The sequence below is a fragment of the Larus michahellis genome, chromosome 2 (assembly GCF_964199755.1).
Source record: "Larus michahellis chromosome 2, bLarMic1.1, whole genome shotgun sequence".
Taxonomy (NCBI): Eukaryota; Metazoa; Chordata; class Aves; order Charadriiformes; family Laridae; genus Larus; species Larus michahellis.
The window spans coordinates 156,835,740-156,854,759 of NC_133897.1; the positions used below are offsets into that span (position 1 = coordinate 156,835,740).

Genomic DNA, 19,020 nt, shown 5'->3' on the forward strand with positions numbered 1-19,020 from the left:
ACCAAGACCCTTTGGTTCTTGTGCTTCCAAATTCTGTGAAGATCTGAAAACACGTTTACTGGTTCCTGTGCTGTGACATTAGGGAAGGCAGAGAGCAGAGGACTGTACCCCCCTGCAATGAGACCCACCTTTGGGCCTGTAGTTTAAAGCACAGCAGGATTAAAAAAAAATGAAGGATTGCTTGTCTTCAGTAGGCTTTTGCACAGGGCTGCTGTCTAATAAAATGTGGATGCCAGAAATCTTTAAGTTTTACTGGCATCACTGAGAGCTGCGTGGTGTCCCTGAGCAAGGTCAAAGTCTTGATAGTACAAACACATGGGCAGTAGGTTGATACCATCCCTGGGGAGAGCAGAGCCGGGCAAGCACGCCCTTGCCAGGATGGTAGTATTTACTATCGCAATGCAAAGGAAGACTAGTGCTGTACTCACTGCAAAATTACTTCTGTCAGGATGGTGACATTTTGTTGCTTTTGCACTAAAACGGCCCTTGAGCTGCCATAGGTGTATAGTTTGACTGATGGTATAAGAGTACAAGAAGACACAGAAACCATTTCATAGCGACTACTGGTGAGACAGAGTATGAAGTGAGGGGTAATGACTCTCATGTAATCAGTTTTGATATAACTGGACAATACTGACAAGACCAAAGTCACACAGGTTTATCTCTTTTTCCAATCATACCAGTTTCTCACAGAAGAGGTATTACTTCTTTCTACAAATTGTGCCTCACTGATCACCTCAGACTGATGGATCTACAGCAGTAACACAGCTACTGGAGACTTACAAAGACTCCTCTGTGCTGTAAAAAAAAGTCGAAGGTAAAATAAATGTCATATTTCTGCCTCCTTCTTCTCCAATAGATCTATGAAGAGAAATTTGAGGAATTCCTCCTCTTTGGGACATTTTTTGAAGCCACAATGATTGATAGGAAGGTTGGGGACAAGCCAATAACCTTTGAGGTTTCTGTTGGTAAGTGTGTTAAGCTTTTCTCCAAAGCAGAGAAGGAGTCTCAGGAGCAAGGGGATGCTACATGTTATTGACAGCTGCGTCTCAGGGCTCAGGAATCAGCTTTAGAGCAGGGCTTACACGTTTGAGTTAAACCCTGATCGTCATTTCTCTGGGTAGCAGCCAAGCTGGGCATACTGATGCGTAGCTGTCTCTACTCCCAGATGCCCTGTATCAATACAAATCTTCTCACCCAATATATACAGCAACTGACCCAGTATTTTGCCTCCTAATCTCTTCAGAGACCCAACTCAAATAATTTACCTCAGGGCAGAGTTCATTCTGTGATGCCCATTGCAATTAGTCCTCTCATCACTTGTAATCATAGAGTCATAGAATCATATAGGTTGGAAAAGACCCTTGGGATCATCGAGTCCAACCATCAACTCCACTCTACAAAGTTCTCCCTTACACCATATCCCTTAACACCACAAATCCTGTATCTCTAGGTAATTTTGGAAATATTACTGATGGGGTGTCAGCAGGAGCTGGAGGGAAAAAAAAGACACGGGATGGAGAAGCAGAAGAAAGCCTGCTGCATGAGGGGGAGGATGAAATTTTTCACGACCTTGGAGTTCCCCTGATATCCACCACACTCCCTGAGAAGCCACTGATCACAGGTGGGAACAGGTGAGGATCTGTGTTTTGAAACCTTATCATGCAGGATTCTGGTTCCTATTTTATAATCCTCCAGAACTCATTAATGAACCCTGCCAGCATTAAACAGGTTGTGTGGAATTGAGGCTTTCAAGTCCTCAATTACATATTTCACAACAGTAAATTTTCTAGGTTCCACTGAAGTGAAAGGGCTCTGAGCCATTTTACACTCATCTTCTGATCTTGGCCTCATGGGCTCTTGAACTTCTGGTGTTTCCAAAAGGGCTGCGTGATACCAACTATACATTGGAAAGCTATAGGAAAGTGCAACTCCTTCAGTGCTATCCCAGGTTTAGGGTCCCATATTCTGATCGCAAGTAACATCCACCCAGTGACCAGATCCAGAAGCAGAATGACACATCAAAAATATTGAAATCTGGTCAAGCCAGAGTCAGCTTCCCAGAACACTTTCCAGACTTAATAACTATAGATGTAGACTTAAATAGCAAGTAGTAACACAAGTAGGAGGAAATAGTCTGTGAAAAAAGAATGGACCAATGGATGGAAACATGCAGAACAGTTTTTATAAATGGCCTTGTTTGTAAACAGAAGCGTAAAGGTTTAATTCATTTCGAAGATGCTAATAAAAAGAAATATTTTCTTTGGTGCTTTGGTAGGTAAAACCCTGATATTGCTGAGTGCCAAGACCAGATGGTACCTCTTTCTTTAGAAGACCAGGCCCTGCAAGCAGTTTACAGATATAAGGACCAGGTGGGAAATATCAACCTGGATCTGTTTGGTTTCTGGACCTCCCTAAAGTTAAAAAGTATTTTCATCCTTTCTTGCAATCAATCAAGTCAGATTGAATATATTAATCAACCAAGTGAGAGCTCAGTCAGATTAGATAAGAGCTAGTGCAAGAAAAAAAAAAAAAGATAGAAATTTTGGTTTCTGCAGCAAATAAATAAACAGAAGGGGGGAAAAACAATGTTTGACAGAAAGATAGTTGCCTCTCCTCTTTAACAGGATTACAGCTTTCGATACATGCTGCATTATTATCCTCCCTGAGAGACTGTGGGATTTTTTATTTTTTCCCTTAACAAGAATTTAGATTTAAAGAACTGTTGTAAAGGAATGAATCATTCTTCAAATCTGCTATTTGCTTCTTGGCTCACTCCAATATTAACAAAGTTTTCTGTCTTTAAAGATCCCTTTTCCTCAAATTTATGTAAATTGCTGCGTCTTTTTTTCCCCCTGTGCTAGCTAAAACAGTTTGGCCAGCCACAGATAGCAACTAATGACTTTATGACTGTTGTCTCATTGGCATCTTACTGGTCTCATCACTGGATATTTTTAGTGTTAATCAGTCCTTAATGGGATATCCGATAGTTTAGATAAACTCTGCATTTTAGAATCAAAAATGAACAATAGAAAACAAAAAGAGTCCATTTTGGAGATTAAACCCACTAATTAAAGGAGCAGGCACCATGAAATTGCCAGGAATTTTCCACCTTTATGTCAAAATGTATAGCAAAAGGATAAGCTAACACTGAAAAAGCGTTTCCCCCAGATTCTTACAGGGGGAATAATAGACATGAAAGTTCAGTCTTCCATGTGAGTTATTTCGTCTTCGTCTTTTCAAACAGAAATATTCTCACATAAACCTATTAAGGATGTGTGGAAGTTTGGGGTTATGAATAGGACACTCAAGAGCGACAAGTGATTTTTTTTCTGTGGGCTTGGCTTAGTGCTCAAACCCCTATGCTTGGTCCTGTCTGAAGTGACTTAGGGTATCTGAGGCACCCTCACAAGCAAACATGAGAGACCCAGACACTTCTGGGCCCACAGGATGCCCATGCTTAGACAACTCAACCTACTGGGGCTCTGGATTTCAGAAGCAGATAATCAGGACTTTCTGCAAATTTGGCTGTGCTCAGATAGAGAGACCTTGAAATGGAAGAAGAGAATTCTTCTCTCCATAGGAAGTGCACTCTCCTTTCTGGGATACCACAGCCTCTCCCAGAGGAGAAGAAATGGAAAATGCAACCATTTTTTTCTGCCAGTTGTTGAACATCATGAAGTGCAGGAGGCGTGGGTAGTTTTATTCTTTATTATTTAGGGAATCAGTTTCTGTGGAGAAATACTGAAGGGTCACAAGGCAAGTTGTGCTGGTTTTGACCGGGATAGAGTTAATTTTTTCCATAGTACCTTCTATGGGACTATGCTTTGGATTTGTGCTGGAAACAATGTTGATAATACAGTGACATTTTTGTTATTGTTGAGTGGTGCTTACACAGAGTCAAGGCCTTTTATGCTTCACTCCCACCAGCAAGCGGGCTGAAGATGCACAAGAAGTTGGGGGGGGATACAGCCGGGACAGCTGACCCCAACTGACCAAAGGCATATTCCATACCATATGACATCATGTTCAGCAATATAAAGCTGGTGAAGAAGGAAGGGCAGGGGGGACATTTGGAGTGATGGCGTTTTGTCTTCCCAAGTAACCTTTATGCATGATGGAGCCCTGCTTTCCTGGAGATGGCTGAACACCAGCCGCTCGATGGGAAGTAGTGAATGAATTCCTTGTTTTGCTTTGCTTGTGTGCGTGGCTTTTGTTTTACCTATTAAACTGTCTTTATCTCAACCCACATGTTTTCTCACTTTCATCCTCTGATTCTCTCCCCCATCCCACTGGGAAGGGAGTGAACGAACAGCTGTGTGGTGTTTAGTTGCCAGCTGGGGTTAAATCACAATGCAAGTGTACCCCAGAAAATAGCTGTCCCGTACAGTCACTTCTCATCTGCAGGGCATGTAATGGTGGTATTGGGTTAGAGCCATTCCCAGGAGAACATAAAGCCGTTTATAGAGCTTCATATCCATTAAAAAGCTCTCCACTGTCCCGTCACTAAGAAAAATGATGAGATCTCTAGCGCTAAATTCAGTAGTCAGAGTCAGAGCATGGTGTTTCATAGGGCTATAGTATTTATATAAAAGGGGGGCAACGTGCTTATCAGGTACATAGTTTTGACATAGTGCCTACCACAACCCTAATAGAAACACCAGGTTTTGTGGCAGGTATGCATTAAAGTCTGCAGAGCCTCTGGTTATGCTGACTTCTTATTCATTTTTTCCGGTACAAGACTCATAAAGCTGAACACCCAAAGAAAGCAGCATTACAAAAAGAATCAATGTGGCAACTTGGACCTAAGATAAAAAGTGAGAAAAGTGAGAGCAGTAGATGCGTTTTATCACTGAGTTATTATGAATTCGATATGACTTTTACTAATTAGGCTCTTGCAGATCAGCTTCTCCCAAGGAACGTCAATCTCCACTAGCTATTGCTTCTGAAAAAAAGCATCTTGTGAAAGTAATGTGTTGGTGAAACTGCCACATGCCTCTTCTGCTGAGCAGTGTGCGGAGCCATTGCTCTTGAAGAGGTGATCAGATTTTCATCTTTGCTCCTTTCTCCCTTGTTGCTTCCCACCATTGACAGTATTTCAGAGCTTCTCTGTATGACTCTCTGCCTGGCTTTTCTCCCACCCTGGAAAGCACTGAAACTGTGGACTGTTATTCTCTTCAGGGATGTCTGTCCTTCTCGATATTTACTGGTTAGCATATGTGAACACATCCTGTTGTGTCTTCGATTTCTGTGCTGTGAGAGAGCGCCAAAGAGTTTTTGTTTCCCATGCCTCCCTCTGGGCTCCTCTCTCACTTTTGTGATCTACTCTGTACTTTGTTTTCACAGGAACTACCAGTACCTGCCGTACGACGAGAGGAAGCCCTGTATCTGTGTCAAGAGCTACTGGGGTGACCAGACCTTTCGTCTGTACTCTTCCAACACACTTGAGAAAATGGCGGATCACCTGGTAAGTGGTAACCATCTTCCCAGGCTCATGTGTTCAGCAGAGTATGGCAGTGAGAGGTCACGTTCCCCAAAGCAGGCCTTCAAAATTTCTCCCACTACATTCCTTGCTGTTCATTTTATGAAAGAGTAGCTGATATCAGCCCCTTATCTTTTTTTTTTCCTAAATTGCTTTAATCTGTTAAAGCTAGTCAAATATTTCTGTCCACAATTATTTCTTTTTTCTGTAGGGATGTCTTCTTTTCTCAGAAATGTCTTATTCTTTGTAAGAAGAGTCAAATAATTAAAATATGAAATATAGAATAATTCTGTCTCCTATGGTTCTTCCTCTGATGTCTTCTTGTCCAGACCACATGGTTTAACGTGTGTTTATGCTGGACACTCTTTAAAGGACACTTTTTGTTTTTAGTTTTCATAAAACATTGATAGAGACAAAATGGCATAACGTCTCATGGGCAGTCACTGTGATGCCCTTGTCAGTGTTTTCCCATAATGATGTTTTTTTCTACCCTTATTTATGCAAGGTTGTGTCATGAGAAGCTATTGGCTTATAGGCCAACATTTTGAATCCAGGTATTTGAAAATTAAACATCTGAATATATATATGAAGAGAAATGTTTGTCAGTGTACCTGAACACCCACAGGCCTTGCTGGAAATCCAGCCATTTATTTTAGTTTCTAAGAACAGAATCCATTTCTCAATGATAACAGTAGGTGTTGCAGTAGACCCAGGTGCCCACTGAAGTTTAAGAAGTTAACTCCAGCAACCTACTAAATTTAAGCAGCAGGGCTGGAAACAGAACCAAGGAGAACTACAGTTTTTCCTCCTACCTCATGAAGAATGTTTCCCATTGACTGATCTTCAGCAGAGAAGTGAGAAAACGAAGCTGCTCCAAGCAGTAGTAGCTTGGACTAGTAGTTGGAGAGACTGGGGAAAGGTCAAAATAAATCATGCTGCTGGAGTCTTCTCTCTGTGCACTTCAAGCATAGTGCTGTATCAAAGGTCCTGTTCTGTCAGGTTACAAAGTCGCCTCCCTCATTCTTGCTAGTCATACAGTGAATAATGGTGTGGTAACACTGGCAGAATGACAAAGTGCCCTCCTTTACATAATGGCTTTTTCGTGTGTTTTTCGTAGGAGGAATCATTAGAGCAAGTAAAGGACTTGATCAAGGTTTCAGAGGTTGCATCTGAGGAGAAAATGAGGACAACCTTAAATGATTTTATCAATCAAAGCAGGTAACTACATTTACTAGAGGCATACAGAAAATCAACTTTATATGTTCACTACAAATTCGAGGCTAGACAAGGAAACTGATGATAATTAAAAAAAAAAGTACAGTAAACTTCCTGAGATATATATTTTATTTATTCTGCTATAAAAGCAAAGGCCTTCCTAAATTGCAGTTTATATTTATATAGAGAAAATATTTTATTATTATTTTCAATATTCAGTGTTGACCATAATCTACTGCCAATCGTTATATTTTCTTGGCTTTCCGGGTTCTAAGAATAGAATGTATATGGGATAAGTAGGATTAAATCAAGTGTGTGATAGACATACTATAAAAAAGGACAAGGTTAAGATAAAAACAAAGGATTCCACATGCTGGGATAGATCACCCAATAGGCTCTGTGTAGGATGACATGATTGGGCTCAAAACAGGTATAAACTCTAATTTCTAGATATCAACCCTGTTTCTGTGAATTGTGGTGAAGAGTTTTTGGACTCAATTCTTTGAATCTTCTAGGTGTTCAATATTTATTTTAGAGAATTTCAGCATCTCTGTCTTGTGGTTTGTGTACTGCAGCAGACAGACAACATTTAATTCCAATGTATTTTAGCAGCTCACATTAAAAAAATAACACAGTTAAAGAACCTGTTATTTTTGTGTCCTAGGGCCTTCATTACCATTGCTGAAAAGAAGCCCAAAGGGTTGAACTACACTGCTTTGGACAAAAAGAGACTCATGCTGTTCAAGCAAGAGCTGGTACGTGTGTTTTTTCCATTAAGTGTCGATGCAATGACTGAAATCATGCTGGTTGTATACATTTTAATTTCTATTTGATTTCACCATACTGGAATGCTTTGTAATTAATATGAATATAGTATCCATGAGTGTTTAATAATGACTGTTATCCCACTGTGCTTAATAAAGAGTTGTAAGATACCCTAAAATAATTCAGAACATGTTTTTAAATACAAATATGACATTATTATAATGAGCTGATTTTTCTTTTCCATGCATCTTAAAATGGGACAGTGCTGAGTTCAGTGGACAAGCACCAAATTAACGCTGCTGTTAGGCTTTAAATTACTGTGGTGGGGCTGAACTTCAAGACTAGTAAATTCTGGCATTAAATATTCTTGGACCTAATCAGCTCCTCCAGGGAACCAGTGAGAAGAAACCAAACTGCGTGGGGGTCGCCTGAATGTTTATTAGCTTTATTTACTGTTTGTAGCACAGAATTTGGTTGTGATTTCTGTGATAGCTGAGGCCCAATAATCCTAGGTGATAACCACGTGTCTCTTGTGACTTCCATACATGCAGTATGCATACAAACAAAGAGTAAATGGGGGACGTTCAACATTTTACGTTATTCTGCTCCAAAGAGTTGATCACTTTCTGTTATGATGAAGAAGGTAATTGTTACCTTGAACCAAGTGTCTCCATCTTCTCTTTTCAATTTGAATTGAAGACTGTTTCCTCCTTCTGTGTTCAGTTGAAACTACTTGATAATGCATAAAAAATACATATTGTCTTTCCTGACTGCAGGAAGCAATGTCCAGTGATGCCAAGGGAATTGTTCATCAGCATAAAAAGAAGATGCCACTGGATGAAATGATGCGTGAGACTCAGAGCTTTATAGATAAAATTCGATTCTTGGTTGATGAGGTAATCCACACAGAAATTCGGATAAATTTAAATTCCAGGGCTTGACTTTGGTTTCCATAATCCCATGTGAATAATAACTCCTGGCCTGGTTATCCAATGAGTTCTCCTTTGAATATCTGGACCCAATCCTCTTTTGCATTAGATGGACCTGTTAACAGACTGGGGTAGGAAACACTGGGCAATGTGATATGGAGAAGATGCGGTACAGAGAGTTTTTCTTTTTTTTTTTTTTAAAAAATAAGATCATCCCATATGTGACCTGGTGGTTTGGGGACAGCCTGCTTTCTGATCTGAATTCATGTCTCCACTTGTATGGTTGTAGTGATTTGGAGCTCAGGGGTCTCTATTCTATACTTCACTGTGCAGACACTGCTTAGACATCCTATTAAGCCTGAGAATAACAGAAGAATGGACATATTTGGTCGGGCCAAAATCCAGCCAGTGGAGTGCTGTCCCTCTGAGAGCTGTCTGTGCTAGCCAACTACACAGGGCCATGGCTCAGAGAGCACGTGGCACAGCCTGGCATGGTTTGCAGCCTGCACCCAAATTCTCTTCCTTCCCAAAACAGAGTGACCTTGCTCGCGGTGTCTCCTGGGAACAACCCCTGGGCTGGTCTTTGCTTCGAACCACGTTCAGGCTTTGCTTGGGGAAATGCTACTGGGGAAATGCTATTTGAGGCAGGGCAAGGCGATGTCACGGAGCATCCGCACAAGCAGAATAGATAGTTGTATGCCAGTGCTTGATTCTGAGTCTTTTTTTGTTTGCTGGTATAGATGAAGTTGAATGTGTTTCCATGGTAGGTACTTTCAGCTTATGCAGTCTGTGGGTATGTTATTTTCAGAGACAGAGTCACACCCAGAATTTTAATTTTAGTTTCTCCTGAATTGATTTACAAAGCAGATGCTGCTTAATCACTCTACAAAGTTCTTTAACTTCAGCTGTGCTTAGGAATGGAGGTTTGGACTGCAAAGCATGAAGTGACAGCCTCTGTTATTCTGGGTGCACATCAGCCACTCCACAGAGCTATGAGGGAATCAGCTCTTAGTAAAATAGAGTGTGTTTTAATAAAAAATAATGGTGATGGCTCATAGAAATAATTCAGTTTTAGTTCAATATTCATCGTCATTTAACAGCCGCAGAATACGGTGCCTGATGTGTTCATCTGGATGCTCAGCAGCAACAAGAGAGTTGCATATGCAAGAGTCCCAGCAAAAAACATACTGTATTCTCCAGTGAAGGAGCAGAGAGGCAAGGACTGTGGGAAGATTAAAACTCATTTCCTGAAAGTAAGTCTGGGGCACTCTGCAAACACAGGGAACGCTTGGGGAGCATTCGGTATTCACATTTCTTCCAGGCATTTTATTTTACAGGCTCACCTTTGAAATGTACTAAAAATGTGTGCACGTTTATAGCTGCCATCTATTAATGTTTGCTTCTCACATTTCTGCTTGTCCTTCTCTAAGCACTGCATCATTACCAGGCTTTTGATGTATGACTAATTAATTCTCTCATTATTTGTTATGGCAAGTATATAGCATTATTTATCTATGGCTGTATAAATAAAGATAGAAGAGGTACAGCCTCTTTGCTGGCAAAGACGTCAGAATGCAGCACATGGAAGTCTGGGAGGAGAGTGGTAAGAGATCAGCACGCAGCAACTCAGATAGCAAGGAAGCCTAGGTATTCAGTGGTAATACAGCGATTTATTTATGCTTGCTATTTAAAATGTGCCTAGAGTTGTGCAATGTATGTCCAAAATATAGTTATGGGATTACTCATCTTGAAAGAAAGTCTTAGTGGATATACTCCTACAAAGGCGGTGTGACGGGCAGTGGAATGTTACGCAATGTAATTGTTACTATAGCCATCAGGAAAAACCCAAACACATAAGAAAGTAGTAACTTCATATTACGAATTTTGAGTCATTTAGTTATATGGGAGCACTCCCATAAAGTACAGCTGAAGAGCAGATAGAAATATTGAAGCTCCTGATAGTTGTCATAGGTACTTGTTAAGCGCAGTGCTGTTTGCCCGCATGAGCAAAAAACCACCATAATTAACTCTCCAGCCCCATCAATATCAGGAATTGCCTTAGGAACAGATAATACTAAACACTGAGCTTGGCAGAGCTAGATGAAGTGGGAAGGGGGAGGAAGGAAATAATAGTATTGTTTGTCAAGGCTAGTAACATTTTATGCTGGAATATGTTTTCTGACCTGCCCAATGGAGTATTATTTTTAGTAATACCTGAGACTAACTATTGGAGGTGAGCAAAACCGCATGACATGGAAAGTGGGCTGAAGTCTGGGAAAAGCAGGGTATCAGCTAGCACCGGTATGCTTGCAGCTACTAGGTAGCCTGAACAAATCTCTGCATATTAGGCAGACTTCCGACCAAGTAAACTACTCATTTCTTCCCTAAGAATCACAGAAGTTTCTTGTGCTAAATGAATCTCAGGGCCACTCGCTGTGGAGAAAGGCCATTTATCAGTATATCAACTCAGTGAATGTTCCTTTAGTTTACTCTGGCTTGGTAGCACTCAGCATCCAGCCACCTCTCTTTCTTGAGCTTGTGGGTGATGGGTGGATTTTGTTCTTCAGTTACCAGGCAAGCGCTCACTGGGCTGGACTGTGCAGGCAAAGGTGGACATCTACCTATGGCTTGGACCTGCCAACTATGCCCAAAGCATCATGGATAATTTGCCTGTAGGATATGAGACTGAATTACCATCTGAAACCAACTCAGGGCAGAGTGCGGCGCCCTCACCTGCCTGCTTGCTGTATAAAAGTAAGGCACCGTTTCTTCTCTATATTAGCAATTAAGAAACATGGCCCCAAAAGGTCTAAATCAGAGGGCGGCATGACCTGCTTAAAGTAACCGTTCTAAGATGATCATGGCTTAGTATTTTTCATCAGAAAAGGCTGGTTTCATTGCCAAGTCATCAGTCCTGCCACTGACACTTTGCAGATGTCAGGGAAAGAAAGGACCTGTTCGCTTGCAATTTCTGTTCCCTGTCCCATGGGTCTGTCTCTTCGTAATGAGGAAACATCCTTCAGTTCTCCTGATGAGGCTACTGTGCTGAACACTGAGTAGATAAACCGGTGATGGGAGATAAAAACTGGCAGTTAACAACCTTGTGGTAGAGACTTACATCGGACGTTGATTTTATTCTGAGTATCTCAGGTGTTTCTTTAGTGAGACAGCACTAGCAACAGTTCCCCTGTCAGATCCTGGTTGGATGGCAGGTGGTGAATCTTCCCTTCCTATGTATGTGCTGCATCATTTCCATGAAGCTGACATAACTGTTTTCTTTGCAATGACGTAGCCCCGCACCTCTTCCAGCTGAGAGCCCACATGTATCAGGCGAGGGGGCTCATTGCAGCTGACAACACTGGACTTTCCGATCCTTTTGCAAAAGTTACTTTCACATCACACTGCCAGACCACGAAGGTAAGTTCCAAAGTCTCTTTCAGTATATGATATTTTTTCCCAATTAAGCCACAAAAAGGAAAAATCACGGCTTTGCAAGGAGGTACCTAGCAGGAAAAGTTAGATGCCTGCTGTTAAAGGGCAACTCCTGACAGTCCACTGCAAGCAAGGCAAAAGTTTAGGTGTAACCTGTTATTCTAACATAAGGTGCAGTAGTACTAGTTTATTTTAGCTCAGATGTCAGATTCTCTGGGGCTACTGGGACTTTGTAGGAAGTGAATTACTTCTCTCAACATCTTTTTTTGTATGTTTTCAGTTTGGGCTGTTGTCATTGCTTGGTATGAGGATGAACCCCTACGGTTCTCTTCTCTTACAATCTATATGTGCAATGATTGAGGAAAGAGTGAAGACCTTTATATGGCTTCTGTAGCCATGTGAGCCAGCATGGCTCTTTGCGATGGGGTTCGGCAAAGCAGACTGGTGGGTTTAGAGTGGCAAAGTTGAAATGAGCTGAAAAGAGGGAGGTGTGAGACTTTCTGTACCACTTAAATGCTGCAAAAATGTGCCCATAGCAAGTGGTCTCCCTCAGGCATCTCCAGCGGGCAAATGGTCTCCTGTGGACATTTGATGGAGCCTCTAGAGAGAAGGGGGAACTCCTACAGAGCTCCAGCAGGAAGGCTGAAGTAAAGTCCTGGCAAATGAACAGGAGAATGGTCCCTCACAAAACATGAGGACTGACTTTCAGAGGTCCTGAGCCCTCTACAACTACCCTGGAGTTAAAATGGGGCCATGAGTTCTGAAACCCATGCCACAAGCAGAATTTGTGGGGCCAAATATGTTCTTCCTTCAGAAAAAGTATTTAACACCCCCCCCCCATCCAACCCCTCTCCCCAAAGCCTCCACAGAAGACTGTTTTAATTTAATTAATTCTAAAATTCCTCTTCTCTCAGAGGAATTCTCTCAATTTCTCCTGCCAAAAGGAGCAAGAAGTAAAAACCTTTTCTTTCCTCTAAGTCGTTTTTGTCTCTTTGCGCTGCTTTTGCCTCAAGGATGTGAATTGATTTTTTCTTGTAACGTGATTTTAACTTCTACTGGAAGTTGGGGGATGAAGCCAATGAAGCTAGTGTTTAGATGCACCAGATTCAGGAAAGTAAATTTTGGCCCAGGAAAAATAGGATTTTATAGGCACAGAAGTGTTAAGTTTATTCGCTGCCTGAATAAAATATTGCAGCCAATAACTTGCATGTTTTTAGAAGACTGTCAGCCAAGTGCCAATAAACTGTAGTCAAGAGCCTTATTTCCATTCAAAAGAACGATAGCAGGTTATGAGTCAATTTGCAGTTGGCACATTTTTCCTCTTTAAATGTTATCTTTGTTAAATATATTTTCTGCCAAGACAGTTAAAACATTGTCTATGATGAAATGCCATAAGCATCCACATAAGCCAAATTACGACAAATGACAAACTATTGATTTATTGTGAGTGATTCATTAAATCTTTTATTTATTTATATATATATATATAGAAGTGTTATGTGTCATTACCCTGAAGGAAAAATAAGATTGAAAAAATGTACACTGAAGAAGTGAAAACTGGCCTCAGTTTAGGGCAAAGGCTATATTTTAATAGCATTGGGCATGTGCCTGCTTTGCTAAAGCAGTAGCTTTCCTCTCAATTCATTGCTGAGCTTTGTCTACACAGACTGGTTGTCATGTATTGATATGCCCGTGAGGGGTCTGTGAGGCAAACAGGGAAATGAAGACACCAGAGATACAGGCCTCAAAGTGAAAGAATCATATTCTTCTGGCTGGAAATAGCTGCTGGAAAATGCGGTGCCTCAGATAAGGGAGTTGTCCAGGCCGTGGGAAAGGACGTCACCAGCAGATCAGCACATCCCACTGAAACACGCCCAACCAGGCAGTTCATAGCTCATTAAGCATTTCCTCTCTTTCATTAGATCATTTCTCAGACGTTATCCCCCACCTGGAACCAGATGCTGCTCTTCAACAGCATTGTGCTTCACGGCGACAGAGAGGAGATTGCTCAGTTCCCACCAGAGATTGTCATCGAGCTGTACGATGACGACGCAGTGGTAAACTCAAAATACTGCTTAGCAAAAAACTCGTGCTCTTATGTCTTACTGCCAGCGTAAAAGCAAAGCATGCCACTGAATAGGCATTAAATGGAAAATTGTCAAGCAACATGGATGACCCTGGTAAATGGAGCTTGGCGTTACAGTGGTTTGCAGTTTAACGTCTGAAAACAGCCCTGAGACTCACTTTATGTCCTTGCAAAGCTGTGGCCTTGTTTTTTCCTGAGTGAATCTTGCTCCCAAAGACTGGCTTAGAGAAATAAGAAGCATCTTGCCCCCACTTGCTTTACACTCCCCTGTAAATAGAGTATTTAAGTCTGAGGAGACATGAATTTGTCTCTGACCATGCAAACTCTGACACAGTCTCACCAGCTGAATATAGAGCTCAGAAACTTTGAGCGCTCTGAAGAGGTAATAAGTACTCAGCTCTTCCATTTTCATACCTGCCTTGCATTTTAACTTGCTGTTTACTTCAGGAGATTTTTTTTTCCACAAATACTAAGCTCTGCATCATCTTGGCTCCTACGACAGCTGTGAAATTCAAGTGCATTTGACACTCTCATTCTCCTTTTTTTAGGGTAAGGCAGAATATATTGGGTCTACAGTGGCTGCCCCTGTGGTGAGACTTGCTGATGAAAACTATGAACCACCTAAACTTTCTTACCACCCAGTGCATTGTGGAAGTCTTTCAGGAGGAGACCTTCTTGCTACATTTGAGCTTCTAGAGGTAAACTAGACTTTTTGGACCACTACACTTTTGCACCTTGGGCTCACAAAAGCAGCCATGGCACCAAGGCCCACCACCCCCTGGAATTAATGGGAATTGTGACTAGAGCAGGATCATTCTGCTGTTGGACCTCATAGTCCTTATGCAATCTCTGTTGCTCCCTCCACCTTGCCAGGGGACACTGTCCACACACACACCATCGCCAGCCCCTCGCGTGTTCTGAGCCTCATTTGCCCATCACTTGCCCTGCCCTAAATTGGGCTCTGGCTTGAGAAACAACTGTGAAAATCCCACCACCACTGCAGTGACCTGCTCTTTGGAGTAGCTCGTGGCCCTGACTTTAGCAACATGAAAGCTCTCAATGCTACTTTCTCTCTTAGGAAAAGACAGTGGTGAATAATAAGGAATGGATTAGGGATACTGAGTTTTCAGATCCCTCTAACATATTAAGAGAGATGTTACACTGGTTTCCAACTGTGAGACAAAAGGCAAATTCAGCTTACCTCTAGGGCTAGCCTGGCAGATGCACGAGTGGGGTGTATCATGCCTGGGATTTCAAGGAATTTCAGTGGAATTTGCAGAGCCACCAGTTAGAGGCAACTTATCTCTGCTGAAAACCTATGGCAGGTTTATTCTGAAATATGAAATGGGAAAAAAGTGGAACTCCGTGACACATTTTATAGATATTCCCAAGATAAAAGAGGCTTTTAAGCACGATGAGCTAATTATATTCTTGGTGAAATATGACACCATGTGGAACACTTCCTCATTATCGTGGGTACCTAGGGATAGAGTCTAGTACCTTAGCCATAATTTTCCCTTTTTTTTATTGAAATTCACTCTTTGGTGAATGAAAAGAGCATTGTATTTTTTTTGCCATCTTTTGGTACAAGGGAAGCAGCAGTGCTTCTGGGATATATCCAAATATACCCCTAAGACTTCTCTAGAGAGTTGATGAGAACTGTAAGTAAAGACTCTGCAGTCCTTATTTTCATGCACTGTATTGTTATTCTCAGTGACAACACTCTAGAGCATTCTACGATTCTATGATCTCACATGGCAGATAATAGCTCTATGGACATTAAAGAAAATTTCAGGAAAAGACATATATAAACATCTGTCAGGCTTCAAAGCACTCGTGAGCTGATGTGCCAGTGGCTCCTTCTAATATCGGGAGATTCCTGGTGATGCTCTGTGTGAGGTTGGAAACAAAAATCTCTCATCAATAACGTATTCTCATTCTGAGCCCATAACCTTTCCCATGACATTCTGTGCTCCGTAACTCCAATCTGCAGGTATCATTTGGTTCAGCTGAAGAAATGTTGTACAAGAAGTGAATGCTCCTTTCTCAAGATGAATAACATTATGCTGGGTCTTGCTGAAGGAATATAATGATTCTTATAACATTTAGAAAAATACTAGGCTAAAAAAATACAGACTAATGAATACTAGGAGTCTTGATTTAGCTCAAAGCGGTCTCAGAATTTACTGATTTTTTTTTAAAACAAAAAATGCAAAATCCCCTTGTAAACTCACCCTGTGGGTATTTTCCTCTATTGTCAGCTTGAGTGCTAGATCATTCTTCACCTCTTGTTCTGTGCAGTTTCACTGTGGCCATGAAGCAAAGTCCTCTCTGAGTCATACCAAGCTAATTTCACTGAAAGCAAGAGAGTTTTCCCTTTTTAATACAGAAGCACTCTCAACTTCACTAGTGGTTGTTAGATCTTGGAAAACTGGGGACCTTGCATTATATTGGAGAACTGTTCAGTTAACTGCATTACTTAAAAAGAACAAAAGCGAAGATCCAAAGAAGCTTGATTTGATATCAGTCTTAGGTTTTGCAGTCTTGGAGGGCAGTTTAATCAAACTCTTTATGAGGCAGTTCTGTCTTCAAATGTCATCTGTCTCCCAGCCTTCCTAGGCCATGTCCTTGGGAACTAATCCCTTCTCAAAGCTGTAAGAAATGCAAATAGCGATGTATGTTCTAGTTTTTTTTTAAAAAAGGAAATTAAAGGTGCAGTTAAGAAATTACATATGCATGTCTCTGTATCTTGCAGATTAATATATTTTTCTCGATCACCTGTCATCAGTGTCCAAGTCAGACAATGCAAAGAAAGTGGGTACCCTTAAATGTGAATTTATTCTTTTATTTAAAGTATCAATTAATTTATTATGAGGTAAAATTTTGGACCATTTGATGCCAATTAATATAGAGTTGGAAGCTCCAAATACTATTAAAACTAAACAAGTGGATTTCTAGACAGGCAGGTATTATTCACAAAGTTGTTTCTGTTCAGCTTTTTAAAGAGCATCACAGAGGTGGCTGGTAGAAAGCAGATACGTTGGGGAACAACAAAATTAGACCTAGATGTCTGGCCTCAAATTCTCCAAAATCTATTAAATGAATTGCTTTGGATTTTTACTTACAAAAGGCAGTAAACGTGCATGTGAATTATTGCTATTAATTATTTATTAATTACTCATGGATGCTGCAGGTGCTATGCTAGCAGATATGTTTTTCACCCATCTCCTCTTTCACCTAGAAGGTACTAAGGAATACATCCTTTCTCCCTGATGCTAATTAAACTCCCACACAACTGTACATAGCAGCAAATAACAGACAGATGGCCTAGTTAAAAGAAGCAGAAGACTTCAACTTTACAGGTCCTTTGAGAGCTGTATCTCAGATGCTTCACCTTTCAACAGTGATAATTTAGCTTAGGAACGATGAAACACTCCAGAAGTTGTGTTTCTTTTCCCCAGAAGCTTTAGGTACCGTACTTCAGAAGAAAGTTGAGGAGAGCTCTGCCTGGAGGTTGTTAGCTCACCTGTGAAACGTGTGTTCCTACTGTTCTCTGCTATCACAGCCTGAGCTTTTGGTCGGAGTGATCATCATGTCCTGGCTTGAACTGTTTTATGTAGACATTTGCTAAATCAGGCCAGGCTTCGGATCCACCCTGCATGGACTGAGAAGGTCATAAATACACTGTTGAAAATTAGGAAGGTTTGGGAAATGAAGCCAGGGAGCTTTCCCACAGAAGGCGAACCAAACAGGCTGCAGAGCCTGGAGCATGGCAAGAGGCGAAGTGATGGTCAGAGCTGTAGTGGTGGGTGCTCTCCTCCCACCCACCTGGCACAGGCCAGTCACGTACACCCAAATCATCTCCTGAACGCGGGCCAGGCTTATGTGCGATCACACGCAAAGGACATAAGTGCCGCCTGCTGCATGATTTTAGTAGCTGCACAGAGAAGACTCAGCCCTAACTCTGGAGATGTGATTTGCAAGTTCTCAAGTGGTGACAGCATGCAATAAAGCAGGACTGCTCTTCCATAGTGGCTGAAGAGCATTGTGTCTGTCTGGCAAATGTGCAGTTTAGCTGATGTGCACTGTCTGTTCCCCAGCCTTCTTTAACTAGAATCAGATATAGAATTTTCCTGAGAAAGTCTTTGAAGTAGTTTTGCTCAGGATTTTTATTAAATAGAATTACCGTGCTTTCTATTTTTAGCAAATAGAATTACCGTGCTCCGGTACATGCATGTCTTTAGGGCAGACTATCTCCTGCCAGGACAAAGGAGACTTCTTTTCAGAAAGGTGCACAAACCCAGTCTATTGAATACTCTTCCTGCCAAGTGCTTTAGCATCACAGCAGGGCAGACAGCAATCCAGGTCACATTCCTCTCACAGCACAACCTGTCTGCTCTGCAACATGGTTTGTGAAACTGCGTTAAATTGATGTGTTCTCTGTGCCATTCATAGACACTTCTTCCAAAAACCAGCTAAAGTTATGACTACTTAATTTTTCAGATTCCTCAGTCAGATCCAGACAGACTTCCCCCCCTGGATCCACCAGATGTTGGCCAGATTTATCCAGTCCCAGTCAACATCCGACCTGTTTTAAGCAAGTACAGAGTGGAGGTGAGTTACTTAGAATACTTCTGCTTCCAAACCTCAGCTCCTTTTATGCCTTTACTGAACTGTAACAGTAAGAGATGATGATTTTAAGATCCTGATCAATAGGAATCACGTAAAAATAGCATATAGACGAGACTGCCCCCATGGCAGAGTGGCTGATGGACCTGCACTCTGTGCACCCAGGGAAGTGTCTGCCGGCGACGGAGAGCTTCCCCTTGCAGCTGACCTCATTGGAGGTGAAGTTCAGATCAGCGTTTTCTGGGTCCCAAACTTCAGCCAAGTGATGCCACCTACCTGTGTACAAATGTTTGCACCTTGTCTCCCCTCATCTCTTGCACCGTTTGGACCCAAAGTCCCCTTGTGTTAGAAAGCAGCAGACTGTGATTATTATGGCTTGCTGTTGACAATAACTTCGTGATATCAGTTGAATGTTATTAATTGCTTTAACTTCCACCATAATCCTGTTGGATATTGGATATCAGATTTAAGTTGTGTATTTT

The 19,020-nt window shown here is 41.5% G+C and overlaps 1 protein-coding gene across 1 annotated transcript in view; it reads left to right on the forward strand.

Annotated features, from left to right (window-relative positions):
- FER1L6 (fer-1 like family member 6) overlaps window positions 1-19,020 on the forward strand; it is a 68,242-nt gene that overhangs the window by 19,964 nt on the left and 29,258 nt on the right. The window contains exons 12-23 of the mRNA XM_074573560.1: window positions 860-968; window positions 1,454-1,634; window positions 5,347-5,467; window positions 6,600-6,700; window positions 7,362-7,452; window positions 8,239-8,358; window positions 9,492-9,644; window positions 10,959-11,145; window positions 11,684-11,808; window positions 13,746-13,880; window positions 14,458-14,607; window positions 18,413-18,523. Of these exons, the coding sequence (XP_074429661.1) occupies window positions 860-968; window positions 1,454-1,634; window positions 5,347-5,467; window positions 6,600-6,700; window positions 7,362-7,452; window positions 8,239-8,358; window positions 9,492-9,644; window positions 10,959-11,145; window positions 11,684-11,808; window positions 13,746-13,880; window positions 14,458-14,607; window positions 18,413-18,523 (1,584 nt within the window). The remainder of the gene's footprint in view (window positions 1-859; window positions 969-1,453; window positions 1,635-5,346; window positions 5,468-6,599; window positions 6,701-7,361; window positions 7,453-8,238; window positions 8,359-9,491; window positions 9,645-10,958; window positions 11,146-11,683; window positions 11,809-13,745; window positions 13,881-14,457; window positions 14,608-18,412; window positions 18,524-19,020) is intronic.